At 45.2% G+C, this 14,235-nt stretch overlaps 1 protein-coding gene across 2 annotated transcripts in view; it reads left to right on the forward strand.

The window, feature by feature from the left end:
- Window positions 1–10,291: 10,291 nt before the first annotated feature.
- The window catches only part of TOX (thymocyte selection associated high mobility group box), a 309,790-nt gene continuing 305,846 nt past the window's right edge, over window positions 10,292–14,235 (forward strand). Inside the window, exon 1 of one of the 2 annotated variants that reach the window (XM_086695151.1) lies at window positions 10,292–10,632. In XM_086695151.1, coding sequence (XP_086551277.1) covers window positions 10,531–10,632 — 102 coding nt within the window. In that variant the 5' untranslated portion in view covers window positions 10,292–10,530. The remainder of the gene's footprint in view (window positions 10,633–14,235) is intronic. The other variant, XM_086695150.1, reaches the window with a different exon arrangement.

A 14,235-nucleotide genomic window follows, 5' to 3' on the forward strand; every position in this document is an offset into this window, starting at 1 on the left:
GATATCTTAACTATATTAAAGTCCTCATACTATGAACATGGTATAGCTCTCCATTTATTTAGGTCTGCTTTAATTTCACTCAGCACTGTTTTTGCAATTTTTAGTGCACAGGTTTTATATAGTTTGTGGGATTTATACCTAAGAATTTCATATTTTTTATCATAAATACTTTTTTAATGTCCAATTGTTTGCTGTTTGTATAAAGAAATAGATTTTTTTTTTTTCATACTGACCTGGTATCCTGCAACCTTGCCAAAGTTACTTATTACTTTTTTTATAGACTCTGATAAAGGACTACATCCAGAATATATAAAGAACTTTAGCAAATCAGTAATAAATGGACAAACACCCTGATCTTACAAAGGCAAAAGCTTTTAGCAAACTCTTTATCAAAGAAGATATACTAGTGACAAACATATGAAAAGATCATTAGTCATCAGCAAGATGTAAATTTAAAAGTATAAATATATAATTACAAATCCACTTGAATGGTTGACCTCAAAAAGATTAACAATGCCAAGTGCTGGTAAGGATTTACGGCAATCACATCTCTTAGACTTTACTTGTAGGAATGAAATAGGGTACAGTCACTTCTGAAATCAAACTGGCAGCTTCTTATACATTGAAAAATGCATTTGCTACACAACCTAACTTTCACATCCCTGGATACTCACCCACAGAAAATGAAAACATGTGTCCAGACAGGTATTTGTACTTGGATTTTCACAGCAGCCCTATTCCTTGTAGTTAAAACTGGATAAAGAAAACTGTCACATTCACAATGGAATATTACTCAGCAATAAAAAGGAGCAAGATACTAATAGACATAACAGTGTGGATGAATTTCAAACACATTATGATAAAGGAAAAAAATCAGACAGAAAAGACCACATAGTAAAAGATTCCACTTATATAACGTTCCAGGAAAAAAACCAAAACTACAGCAACAAAATCAGGTCAAGAGTTTCTTGGGGTCTGGGTTTGGGGGAAAGAATTGACTACAAAGGGACCCAAGGGGACTTTATGAGCTGATGGAGATGCTCTGTATATGATTGTGGTGCTGCTTCACAAATTTCTGGAAACTCATCAAATATACATTTAAAATCAGTGGATTTTGGGGCGCCTGGATGGCTCAGTCAGTTAAGCATCCGACTTCGGCTCAGGTCATGATCTCGCGATCTGGGAGTTTGAGCCCTGCATCGGGCTCCGTGCTGACGGCTCAGAGCCTGCAGCCTGCTTCAGATTCTGTGTCTCCCTCTCTCTGACCCTCCCCCGTTCATGCTCTGTCTCAAAAATAAATAAACGTTAAAAAATAAAATAAAATCAGTGGATTTTTTATTATACATAAGTTGTTCCTTGACGGATTGCTTCAAAAGAAATCTGGTGAATTTAAGTTATTAAGACTGTAAGACTGTATAATCCACTATCCGAGACTCTACAGGCCAAATGTGTTTTTGGTGGTGTTTTTCAAATGTGTTTTGAAGTTCACAATTTGTGAAAAATTTGTGGAAGCTTATATAGTATATTACATAACTGTCCTTGATGCAGGGGTTGTTGTAGCATCTCATAATCAAACATAGTACTATTTCTGCAACAAAACATATTCCCAGAGTGGGATCAATACATTCTATAAAGAGCCTCTTGTCAGTTTAGAGGAGACGTTACCTCTAGATTTTGCTGCTAGAGGTATAATGAAACAAGTTAGAGTTTTCAGAGCTTTTGGAGCTTCAGAATTGAGATTGAGGGGCTGTGGTCTTGTCCAAGCAGTTTGGTATTTGCTATTATTTTGATTCAGAGGTTAGGCTAGAGGGGGGAGAGATTCTGAGGCTGAGAAAACATGAGGCTGGAGAGACAGATCACAGAGGATCACAATAGTATTTTCCTGGGTATCGTGATATACTTACAGCTACTAAAATGGCACATTGATAACTCAGAAAAAGGAGGACCTGATCTGTCCTTCAGTAACAAACTCCTGTGGTTATTTATGAAAACCTTACTGTAATGGAAATAGTATGTGGAAATACCATTGTCCATAAAATATTATAACACAAATATTACAATATCATATAATTATAATATGATATTGATCAAATATCAAAGTCAAGTCACATAGTTAAGCCCTTCAAGACTCCTCAACCTCTTCAAGACAAAGTTCCAGCCCTCAGACAAAGAGTTTTGGTGATCTAAACTCGCTCTCTAAGTTGCCTTGCTGTCCCTCCCTCTGTCCCCTACCCCCCATCTCGGCACCTCAAAAACGACTGCAAATACCCAATTGCTTGTGCTGGTTGTTCCCAAACTTGTCTTTGTCTTTAAAGCCTCTTTGACTTTGTTAACACTTTTCCCTCTGATTAAATGCTATTCCCTCCCTTCGTTCTCTGAGAAATTTCTATTCTAGAGGTTATACATGCTTAAGGAGACCACACAGAAAACAAATGAGTAAAGCAGCCAAGGAAATGCAGGTGTAGAAGAGCAACAACACGCAACATATATGGTTATGTAAGACACCTAGCATAGAGAGGGCCCTTATAATGGTGTCCTTAATTAAGAATGATACTAGACCGTAATAATACAGATGAGGCAACACAGAATGCAATACTACTGGAACTCTTTCCCAACCTGTCACAATGAAGTTGGAAGTGTTTACACGTTATGACTGATATCTTGAGTTTTTGCCAGTAGCTTCCTAAATTAACTCTTTCTGAGACCAAGGGAAAATCTGCCAAGTTGTCTTCTTGGAAAGAGCACTGTTTAAGGAATTGATGATAGTTGAGGCCATCAGTCCTATTCAGAGAGATGCCATCTCTTCCCTCTAGGAGCTTATAATCAGCATCAAAGCCAGGAATACAGACAGGCATAGTGGAGCACCATTAGGAACAAAATGGAAACATTAAAGCAGTCCATGGATAGTCAGGTAATTGCATTACGTAAAGGTCAGACATAAGTGGATTTGGAGTGGAAGGAAGCAGGGAGTACCTAATCAGGGCAGAGATCAGGAACTGCACGTGGAAACTGGGCAGGGCAAGGGCGAAAAACCACTTACCTAATCAACCCTGGAAGATTTCATGGGACGAGTGGGGGAAACAGGAGCAACCGTCGGTCAGAGCGGGAGCTGAAGAGTCTCTTGCCGTCTTCAAAATGTGTGGTTTTTGAATTAGTGAATTGAAGGCTACACATTAAAATACACTATTATCAAGCAGGAAGGATTCCTTTTCTTTCATCTTCGGCTCTGACATCATCCTATAAGGTCGTCTTTATCGTGTGAGAGTGTCCTTTTACAAAAGTAACATTCTAAAAATGTATTAAATATTTTAACTCCACGTTAATTCTGAGTTTTAATATTTAATATTTAATTTAAATATTGTAATTCCTAGCTTTATAACGTGTCCTAGGTCGTGCCGGCAAAATCAGATGTTTGCTGCTTTTCCTTTGTGACCAAAGTCCTTGAAAATATTCAGGAACACTATCTAATGTGAAAGGAAGCAGTTTTTGACTTTCAAGAACTACGAGAGGGGTCTTGGTTCCCCTTCTGGATGAGCGTCACTTTATGCTATCCAAAACGGATGAGCACAGAAACCCTTTAGATCATTAGAGCTACGTTTGAACCCTCTGCCCACTGGATCACACGGAAGGAAGGTGTATTTCAAGAAGAGGGGTGTCAGTGGGTGCTTGGGTGACTTGAGAACTTTGATCGGGTGCAGAGATTTTAAAAATCTCTCCTTTGGCAATACATTCAAGATCACTGGGGAAAATGCTTTTCATGTGTGACTAAATCCTTCACGCTCTAGGATTACATCCAATTTCTTATGCCGTATCTTCAGCATAGGTGTTCTCTCGTTGTTTGAGAAAGAACTCTTGAGGTACACGATTTGAAGATATTGCATTGCCTCTCTAGTCAGGTCCTTTAATCTTTCTCAAAAGGTCTCATTTTTCCAATCCTTTAATCATCCCTGTGGTAAAAAACTAAGTGCGCATCCCTTTTTTGTCTCCCTCTGGACAGAGGTGCCGACCGGTCTAAGTCCGGCGGGTTGTATTTCTACATTTTACGCCCAAGTGGTACCTTCCCTGTGTAAACTGAGTGTTGCTGTTGACTCGTTGTGTCTTTCTGAAAACCAACGATCCCAAAACACGGCTATGAACACAGTTCAAAATCAGACACACAGCGTACAAGGAAACCAGAATCATCTTCCCTTTGTATTCCTCTGGCTCCCTTTTGGGCCCCACTTTCACGGGAATGTGGGAGCCCTGATTATCCATTTTCACCAAAATAGCATTTACTGAGGCAGGCATATTAACTCAGGTAAAGCAAAATGACTGTTCCTTTCATCTCAGCAACTCCACACCTACTCACCTTCCAATTGACTTTTTATAGAATATTAGTTTGCATTAAAAAAAATCCATTTAATTGCATCGGAGAAACACTTCGCTGCCGCGCTCCAAGCCCATAGCATGTCACAGCTGCTCCTATTTAAGGCATAATTGTAGCCTCACTCTTCTACGAGGAACTAATTCTGATTTGGAAAGGATTTGTCCTCACAGTTTATCCTGATGAGAGAGGACCGGATTATTGCCGTGTGAAATAGCTGAATAGCCCTATTACAGCTATTATGCCACAAATGTTGTATATTGTTGAAGATCAAAGTACTGTACCGCACTCAATGGCAAGATGCACAAGCCTGGCCCACTTCCCATATTATGTAAAAAACACTGCATTTTATGAGTCATTTAGTACCATGTGAGGTATCTGTGGACCCTCTGTCATCTCCCTCAAACTTTCCTCATCATTCAGAAATCCTTTATTTTCTGGTTGAAAGACTTACAATCTAGTCATTTCTCACTAGTCTCCCCAGGAAATAAACTTCAGCACCCTGTGTTCTCCCGTTGCATTATGTTATGCATTGCGTATCATTCTGCTTTACATTCAAATTACTTGAGACAACTCTTAAAGAACTGTGGACAATGGTACATTCCGACCGGTAAATTGAGAAAATGTAAACGTTTCCTATCAAAGCCATTAATGAGGTTCGCAGAGCCTTTAAGATGCGTGGGATTCAGCGTTGGTTAGGCTGTAAGGGCACAAACATGCCTATTTCACCCCATAATCTTGTTAGGAAGGTAAACCGGTAAACACATCATAACAAGATGCCTTATGAGAGAGGTGGCCCGTACACACGAGGTGTTCCAACGAATGGTATTTAAAAAGAGTGAGGTTTTCTTCTATGAGCGAGATTGAGGGGTCAGCCGTAACTGGAAATCTCACCCTTACGTTAGAGGAGGCCAGTGAAGGGCTGAATATTAATTTTGTTATAAAACGTGGCATGCTTTGATTTTAGTTTCAACATTTGGCATTTCAAAATAAATTCCTCTAGAAGATGTTTCATCCATATCACTAAGAGAGGGCTATTACCCTTAAAGAAAACTAACTCCAGAACTAACAAAAGATACCCCTCAAGAAATGCGGTTTTGCTGTTGTTGAATGAGAGTCTTATTTTTATAAGACTCTCATAAATCATGGACAGGATTAACTGTCTAGGGGATATTTACCCTAATGCATAACATTCTGTGTGTAGTTTGGGGACATTACTACAAGATTTAGGATTTACGTCCACAGTACAAAGAATCAGTAAACGTAAAATGTGGTCAATGGAAACAAGTGCAAATTTGAAAACACGACAATTATGAAACTGTAATTAAAATGAAGACGGGTAGTGTTGAGGGATCAAAATGAGATGCTAAGTGTGGTTTGTAATTAGTGGTTAGGGGTTCCAGTGGAACTTGTAAAACTAAGTAAGAAAGTGAAATTCAATATAAGAAATTAGGACTAGGTTCAGGACATGGTAAGCATTTCAGAAAGTGTAGCTATCGGTATTATTACATCAATACTAGTAAGGAGCTATTGTATTTATAGACACACATTTTTTGATAATGGGAGTTCCTAGTTCAGATGATCAAATTGCAATCTGGGTCTCTACAACAATTCATTCCTGTTTAGTTAGAATAATTGAGTCAATTGCCACACTGCAGATGACGGGGATCTGGAAGGGTGATCCTCTATGTTCCCTGGTGAGAGCCAACACAAAATAACAATCCAGCTAGGAAATTTACTCACTAAGATCTTGTGCTTTTCACATTCCCTTTGTGCCCATGTTTTCTTGCCTCCTAGACCAGTGGTTCTCTATCTTTCCTGAAAGTTAAAGCCCCTGGACAGGGGCTCCTGGGTGGCTCAGTGGGTTAAGTGTCCACTTCCGCTCAGATCCTGATTTTATGGTTCCCGAGATAGAGCCTGGATGTTAGATCAAGCCCTGCATCAGGCTCTCTGCTGTCAGTTTCCGAGTTCCAAGCCCTCGGATCCTCTGTCCCCATCTCTCTCTGCCCCTTCCCTGCTCTTGCTCTCTCTCAAAAATAAACATTTTAAAAACTCCCATGCCCTGTGGAACGCCTGGGTGGCTCAGTTGCTTAAGCATCTGACTTCAGCTCAAGTCATGGTCTCCCGGTTCCAGGGTCGGAGCCCCACATGGGGCTCTGTGCTGACAGCTCAGAGCCTGCAGCCTGCTTCGGATTCTGTGTCTCCCTCCATCTCTCTCTCTCTGCCCCTCCCCTGCTCATGCTCTGTCTCTCTGTCTCTCAAAAATAAATAAAACATTAAAACAAAATTTTTTTTTAAATAAACAACTCCTATGCCCTAAATAGATTGAACCAGAACCTATGGGGGAGGAGCCCAGGCATGAGTATTTTTCAAAGCTTCTAGGGTGATTCCACTGACAGGGCTAAGTTGGAAATACTACTCTAGAAGACTTAAACACATCTAAAGTAGAATCTCTTTTAAGTAATTTGTTTTTCTATGTCAACCTATACACAATACATAGCATAGTGCTTTGCTCTGCTTACAGGCTTGTTGAATAATGTACAAACAAATGGATGGACAAAATAAATTAGTAAACGTTGCCATGATACAGAGTTTAATGTCCTAGAAATTGAAAAATAATATAACGCCTCTCCACTATTGTATCTCCCAAATCAATACGATTTACACACGGGTTTAGCTATGTAACTTCCCCTAATTTTTTCTTGGGAGAACTGCTCCCATTCGATATCTGATAGGCCTTGGGTAGAGCATTAAAAAGAGAGTTTTGTTTTTTGTTTTTAAGATCACACTGAGATGATCTTCACAGTCTTCTCTCCATGTATGAACAATTGGAGTTAAGAGACTTTTTTTTCTTTTTTGTAACCAACAGCTCCCATTTCTACCTGAGTTGGGAAAACACAAGCAGTTCTGTCACACCAGCCGAGCTACCATTTAACTCAATTCTGATGGCACCTACCTGGACACAGCATCAGATCCCACAGGCTCAGGGCTCAACTGCCTACACTGTCCCGACCACTTGAGATGCCCACTGCAAGCCTATGCTTCTGACGGATCAGCCATCAATCAGAGTTTCCCCATGACCCCCCTCCTCGGGTGTGATTAATTTATTAGAGTGGCTCATACAACTCCAGAAAACAGTTTACTTACTGTTTACCGATTTATCATGAAAGGATATCATGGAGGATGCAGTCGAACATCCAGACGGAAGGGAAGGAGATGTGAGAAAAGGTATGGGGATTCCATGTTGTGTCCTGGCACACCACTCTCCCTCATTTCCATGTGGTCATCAGCCCAGAAGCTCTATGAATCCTGAACTTTCGGGATTTTTATGGAGACTTCATCATGTAGGCATGATTGATCATGGCCCCCATTTTCGTTCCCATCCTCCGCGAAGTTGACCTTCATGGTCTACTCTCCATGCCTGAGTAGTTGGAGTTAAGAGCTTTTGTAATCAAGAGTTCACTTTCCCGCCCCTCACACCACACCATGCACGGACATATCGCTGACTCCACTGACTGCACACGGAAGAAACTGGGCCCAAACTGGATAGAGGGACACAGTTCCCATGCATTTGGGTTTTCCCTCACAAGGCAGAGGAAAGTAGTAGGTCTACAGAAATCACTGTCTTCCCTAGGTGTCAGGTTGTTGACAATGATATTGTTCCTGCCCTGAACCGTTTCATCTTCCTGATGCTCACAGAGCCATCAAACAGGCATCAATTATGGATTCTAAGGAAGTTTGTAGAATTTTGAAATAATGTAGTAGGTTGGTAATAAATGCTGAACTGATGACAGAAATTTAAGTTTGGAAATATTTAATGTCAACCCAAAAGCTTTTTTTTAACTTGTGGAAATACATATATATAAGCATACTTTAGCATCTACAATTGAATTTGAACATTGACATTACAAAACACAAAACCTCATCGAAATTTTATCATAAAGACCTTTATTAAGAGGAGAAACATTTTCTGTTTCTTACTTTCATTTTGTACCTTGAAGGACCTGTAAATGTGGAGGTTCTTCTGAATCCAGAGGAGAGGAATTCTTTTTTTCTTACTGCTCTCTCCCCTATGCAATTTCCACCATGTCAATCTTGAGATATGGAAAAGGCTGGGTTTTTGCTACTTCTAAAAATGATGGCGAGAAGAAAGAAAACAATGGTTTAAGGGCGGGGGGGGGGGTGGAAAGATGCAAAAACTACAAAGCAATGTTTAGCAAAAGGTTCCTGAAAAGCCACGCATAGAAGCCCAACGATGTTATCGTTTCTTATACTTTCTTCATAGATTTTCTTCCAGCTCTCTCTGATTGTACCTGACAGGTGCTCTCAATTGCAGAGGAAGCGACATAGCTGTGAGAAAGTTGCACGGAGCAGTTGGCAATCAACATGCACTGTAAAGTTGTGTGGAGTGGGAAAATGTTCTTAGCATCCTCCTTGGCGCCAGAAACAAGTGGAACGAAGTACTTCCAGGCTCCCTTTGTGGGGTCTTGGGCCCTAGTGTGCAGGGGTGCTTCCTCCCGGGAAGGTAAATATAACCATCTCCTGCCTGGACTTCCCACCAAGGACAGAGCCTCAGGGATGAATCTGTTGGCCTACGGCCAAGACTTACCTATTTCCCCACCCCCCGTCATCTGGAAAAACGAAGTTGCAAGTTCCTGTGTTTTAGAGGTAAGGAGGGAAACCATGATTGGTGATTTCCTCCCCGCACTCATCTACCCGAGGAAGGGGGAGGCTGATTCCAGGCGTTCTGTGCCTCTCCAAGAGCATCACTGGGCTTCCAATTTTAAGAGACAAGAATCTCACCCGAGGGCAACTACCAAGCCCACGTGTTTTCCCTCTAGCCTGATCGTGTGTGCTGATGACCGTTTCCCTATTTACACTTTGACTTACCCCTGTGGTCTTCTTAAAGTTTCTCAGGTAGCCCTAGCCTTGCAAACCTTCCAGTGGGGCACAGATCTTTGGGAGGTGAGGGCTGCGGGCAGAAGGGAGCAACATAAAGGAGGAGACTCCTAAGCACATTCACACCCTGCAGTCCTCTCCTGTCCCTAGCCCAGTGGCCCATTCATTACAGCGCACGGATGATTCGCGCTCCCTGCGGGTTCCTGGTCCCCAGGACCGGCGCTGCGTGTTATAGTCACCACCACCAGGGGCTGGGAGAAGGGTGGGGGCGCAGAGACAGGAGTGGGGAAGGCCACGCAAGGGGAGGTGGCGGATGCAGAGAAAGAGGTGGGGACCGCCGCGGAGCGGGCGGTGGGAGCGGGGTGGGGCCAGGGCGGGCCCGGGGGCGGGGCTGCGGGGCGGGGTGCGCCACAGCGCCCCCTTGCTGCGCGCTCCCCGCCGTGCCCCGGGGCGGCCGGTGGCTAGGGCTCCGCAGCCCCTTTGTGTGCGACGCGCTGGCCGAGAGGAGCGCGGCTCGGGCACGGCGGAGGCTCGGCGGGGTCCCGCCGCCCCGGCCCGGTCCCGGCCGCGCTCTCCTCCTCCTTCTCCGCTCCTCCCTCCTCCGGCCCCCGGCCCCCAGCCCCACGCCGCAGCCATTGGGCCGCGAGCAGCCCCGCGTCCTGCCGCGCACCCTACCCCGCCCGGCCCGGGGCGTTCACCCCCTCCCCCCCACTCCCGCCCTGTCCCCCTCTTCATTCCCCCCCCCCCCCCATCCCAGGCCTCCAAGGTGGAGAAAATAAACTAAAAGCAGAGCAACTCAGAGACTCCAATAAAACGCCCAGGACCTAGAGCCCGAGCGCGAGCGCGTGTGCCGGGCGGCGAGGGGCGCGGGAGGCGGGGATGGGGGGGGCGGGCGGGGGGACAATGAGCGCATGAAGTTACCTGCCCGGCGGCGGCGGCGGCGGCGGCGGTGGCGGCGGCGGCGGCGGCGGCGGTGGCGGTGGCGGCGGGGCCGGGAGGCGGCGGCGGAGCAGGCTGCGCGCTCGGCGCCGACGGGTGCGCGCCGCGGCTTGGGGGAGAGTTGAGCGCTTTTCCCCCCTCTTTTTTTTTTTCTTTTTTTTTTTTTTCTCCTCTTCTTCTTAAACAAACCACAAACGGATGTGAGGGAAGGAAGGTGTTTCTTTTACTCCTGAGTCCAGACACCTCTCTCTGTTCCGTCTAAGCTTGTTTTGCTGAACACTTTTTTTAAAAAAAGGAAAAGAAAAGGAGTTGCTTGATGTGAGAGTGAAATGGACGTAAGATTTTATCCACCTCCAGCCCAGCCCGCCGCTGCGCCCGACGCTCCCTGTCTGGGACCTTCTCCCTGCCTGGACCCCTACTATTGCAACAAGGTGAACGCTCTGCTTTTGTTTCCACCGTGTTCTTGCTGCTTGATCCCGGGAGGGGGGCGGCGGCGGCGGCGGCGGGCCGGCTCGGCTGCCGGGGCCGGTCGGCGGAGGCCGGTCCCGGGCGCGCTCGGCTCGCAGCCCGCTACAGCCCTGCGTGCGCTTGGGTAGTAAATACTGTGCAGCACAGCTCCGGGGGTTTGCCAAACACCGCGATTGTGCGGAAAGTGACACGATTTGCTCGGATTCTTTCCTTCCTGCTGTTCGCGACTGAGGCTCCCTGCCTAGGTTTGCCGGGGGGCGTTTAAAAAAAAAAATTAAGAGAAAACCACGGAATACTTTGGGGGTGTGTCTGGGGTCCGGGAACGGAGGCAGAGAGTAAGAGAACTCAGTTTATTTTCTAGTTTCCCCTTCTCCCTCCCGCCCTCTCTTGGGCTGCGGGGACTCGTGGCACCGCTTCCCTGCCCGGGATTAGTTGCCAGGGGAGCAGCCGGGAGTCGGGGTGCAGGGACCAGGGAGACGCCTCCGCCCCCCACGGGGAAAATTGCTCCACAAGTCTTTTGTTTTCCTAAACCCTTTCGGGCGGCCGAGCCCGGTGTTCGGACGCCGGTCTGCGGGCCGGGGTGCAGGGTGCAGCGGGATAACAGGGTTTGGGGGACAGCTCCCGCTTTGCGGGGGGGTGGCGGTGCGCGCGGTAATTGCAAGTTTGTTAGAAGCCGGGCTAGCGCGTTGAGTTCGCGTCCCAAGCTCCCGCACTCCTCACGGGGCTGGAGCAGGATCCCGGTCTGGGCTGTACGCGCCAGCCCGGTGACCCCAGGTGCCAAGGCCGCGGGGGACCCGGGCGCGGCTAACCGGGCGGTTGGCCCGGGGCGAGGCGGGGGTTGGGGGGGGGGCGCCGGCAGAGCTCCGGCGGAGCCCCGTTTGTCCCATAGAATGGTCAGGGGATAGGAAGGGAGGGGGTTATCCTCGAGGCTTCTCCAACTCTTGGCCCCGAGAGGGAGGACGCGCAGGGACCGGTTTCCCGAGAGCGGCCGCAGGGCCACGGCTGTCCTCGCCTCGGGCTCACTGGACGTGTGTTAAGCGGTCCCGCCGGGTGAACGTCGGCGGGGAGGAGTGAGCTCTCGGAGACACGGCGCGAGTGGTTTAGACGCCCAGCTCCCGCTCAACCTGCCTGATACTCTATCTCCTGCAAGCAATTCCATGCTGGCCCCTCGGTGAATTCCACTGTGTAAATCCTTGGGACTTCTAGTATTTGCCTGGGAGCGAGGCATCATCAAACAGCTTTCTTACGTGATACAGAGGTATTTAGCGTGCTGCATCCTTAGCCCCCGGGGCTCTCCACCACGCAACCGCCTCGCAGCTCCGCGTCTTGGTCAGTCGAGACATACACACACACACACACACACACACACACACACACACACACACACACACACACGACTGTGACTTAAGTGAGCCGCAGATACCACTCCGTGCTGAAGCTCCTTGATGTTGTGTAAGGCTCAGTAAAAGGGATGGAAATGTATGCCGATGATGGATAGGGAAGTTTGGAACGAAGGAAATCTAGTCTTGGGCAAGGCAGAAAGGTATTTTATCACACAGAGAGAGCTCTTTAGCTAGGAACAGGTTGGAAAGCTCCGGTAACTTTGACAAGAGAAGTTTGTGTGAAGTTTCATTATTTGTCAGTTGCCTAGTTCTCCCATTCTAGAATCTGTTTTGCCTTTTTATAAGCAAGTATTTTGTGTTTGTAAAGTTCTATGTGGCTCATAAACTATCACTAATACTAATAAAAATAATAAAGTAGCAGACCTATCCTGGATCGTAAACACATATTCCACAGTTGTAACCAGAACCAAAAGGTCAGAACCATTTTGGCGATGAAACTGGACAAATCTTATTAAATTTATGGTGATTTTAGGCTCCAAAAAGAAGGCAACGACTTGGATACACATTTCACTCGTCATTCTTGTGATAGTAGGGTCAGATTTAATTTAAAAGTTAAATGCTTTGGAAAATCAAGAATTACTTCAATATATTAAATCATTTTCCAATTAAGTGCTTTAAATAATTTTCGTGGGTTGTGCTGTGAATTGAATAAATTGATTTGCAAAGTCTTCAGAATTTCTTTACTAGCTCATTGAAGTTCCTTTTAAGTCCCCCCGTGTATGAGGAGCAAACTGTTCTTTTTAAATGCAAATTAGCCACCCTTTCTATAGGCCTGTTGCAAGTCTTCTATTTAACTTATCCAGGGAATAATGGATTTTTAAAGATGCAAAGTCATGATATACTTCTAATAGTAGGAAGAGACTTCATGGAAATGCTTCTCCAAGAATGCCTTCCCCTGCCTTTCTCTGTACAGCAGTCTATCAAATATATTTGTCACTGATCCCCGATTATATCAAATATACCGAGTAGGTTTGCTAGGCCCCAGAAAACCCAGACACTAATTTTTTTCTACTCCATCATGATTAACACTGATACACAATTTCTGTCCACCCCCGCTATTTTCGTTGCTTAGAATGTAGTCAACTAGCATTCATTTTCTGCGATGACTCAAGTGAATTTGCAGAGATAGGGAAGATGGACAGAAGTTTGGAAGATGTGAAATCAGAAATCTGTATCGACATTTAGTAAAAATAAGTTGGATCAGCCTTCCCTCTGAGAGCCAAGACTGCAAAGTAAACCTTGTGTCTTTCAGAGGTGTAATGAATATGCAGTTTATTACAAGAAGCAGTCACTTTGTGAGGTTATTTGTTTTTAATAGGGTGATAAGATCATAAGTTAATAATTATCTTTATTTTAAATCTGCCAACACTTTTGCAGTTAAAGCCGGTGTGCTAATAAATCCCGGCGGAACCAATATCTGTATGCGGTTCAGAACCATGCAGTTGTGGCTATAGTTTTCCCACTGACGTTTTTTCAATGTTAGAAGAGACCCTAATCCAGAAAATGAATATCCTCTTCCTGAAGCTTCTCTAAACTAAAAGGGGGTTGTGTTACCCTGCTGACACTCTCCGGCACTGTATTGCCAAAACACTACTTACATTTTTCAGTCCATAAACTCCGTGGGAGGAATTTTTTTGGAAACAGTTTAATCTACCATTGCTCTATTGTAAGAGCACATTACGTTATGCACACATCACTATGCAAACTGGCCTCCATTTTCACATAGCCCATTGCGGGAGAAAAGTGAGAACAATGCGGGCGATGTTGGTTATGGCAACGGTGTGAGGCATCTCTTCTACAAACAGCCAGAATGGATGGCATGTTGCTGTATATAGGTCAGCCTTTGAAACAGCAGCGTAGTTCCTAGACTGGACAGGAACATGCAGGCTGAAAGTGACAGGGTTCACCTCCTGGAACTTAAAGCATGGTTACATTTCAGACATTGAGAGATGGCACCATAGTTGCGTTTCATCTAATTAAGACTATTTTAAGTAACGTTGTATCCCTTAATTGAAATTAGATTAAAGGAGCTCACGATTGGAGTGCAGCAGTAAAATATAGTCCTATTTTTTGTCCTAGTTGAAGACGTCAGAGCATGCGTTTGAATCTAAACCTACGGAGTAATAACAGTCCCTTTCAGTTTCTTAGTGCAGTGTCATTTGT

Source organism: Puma concolor, chromosome F2, assembly GCF_028749965.1.
Source record: "Puma concolor isolate L17-30 chromosome F2, mPumCon1.1.hap2, whole genome shotgun sequence".
Classification (NCBI taxonomy): Eukaryota; Metazoa; Chordata; class Mammalia; order Carnivora; family Felidae; genus Puma; species Puma concolor.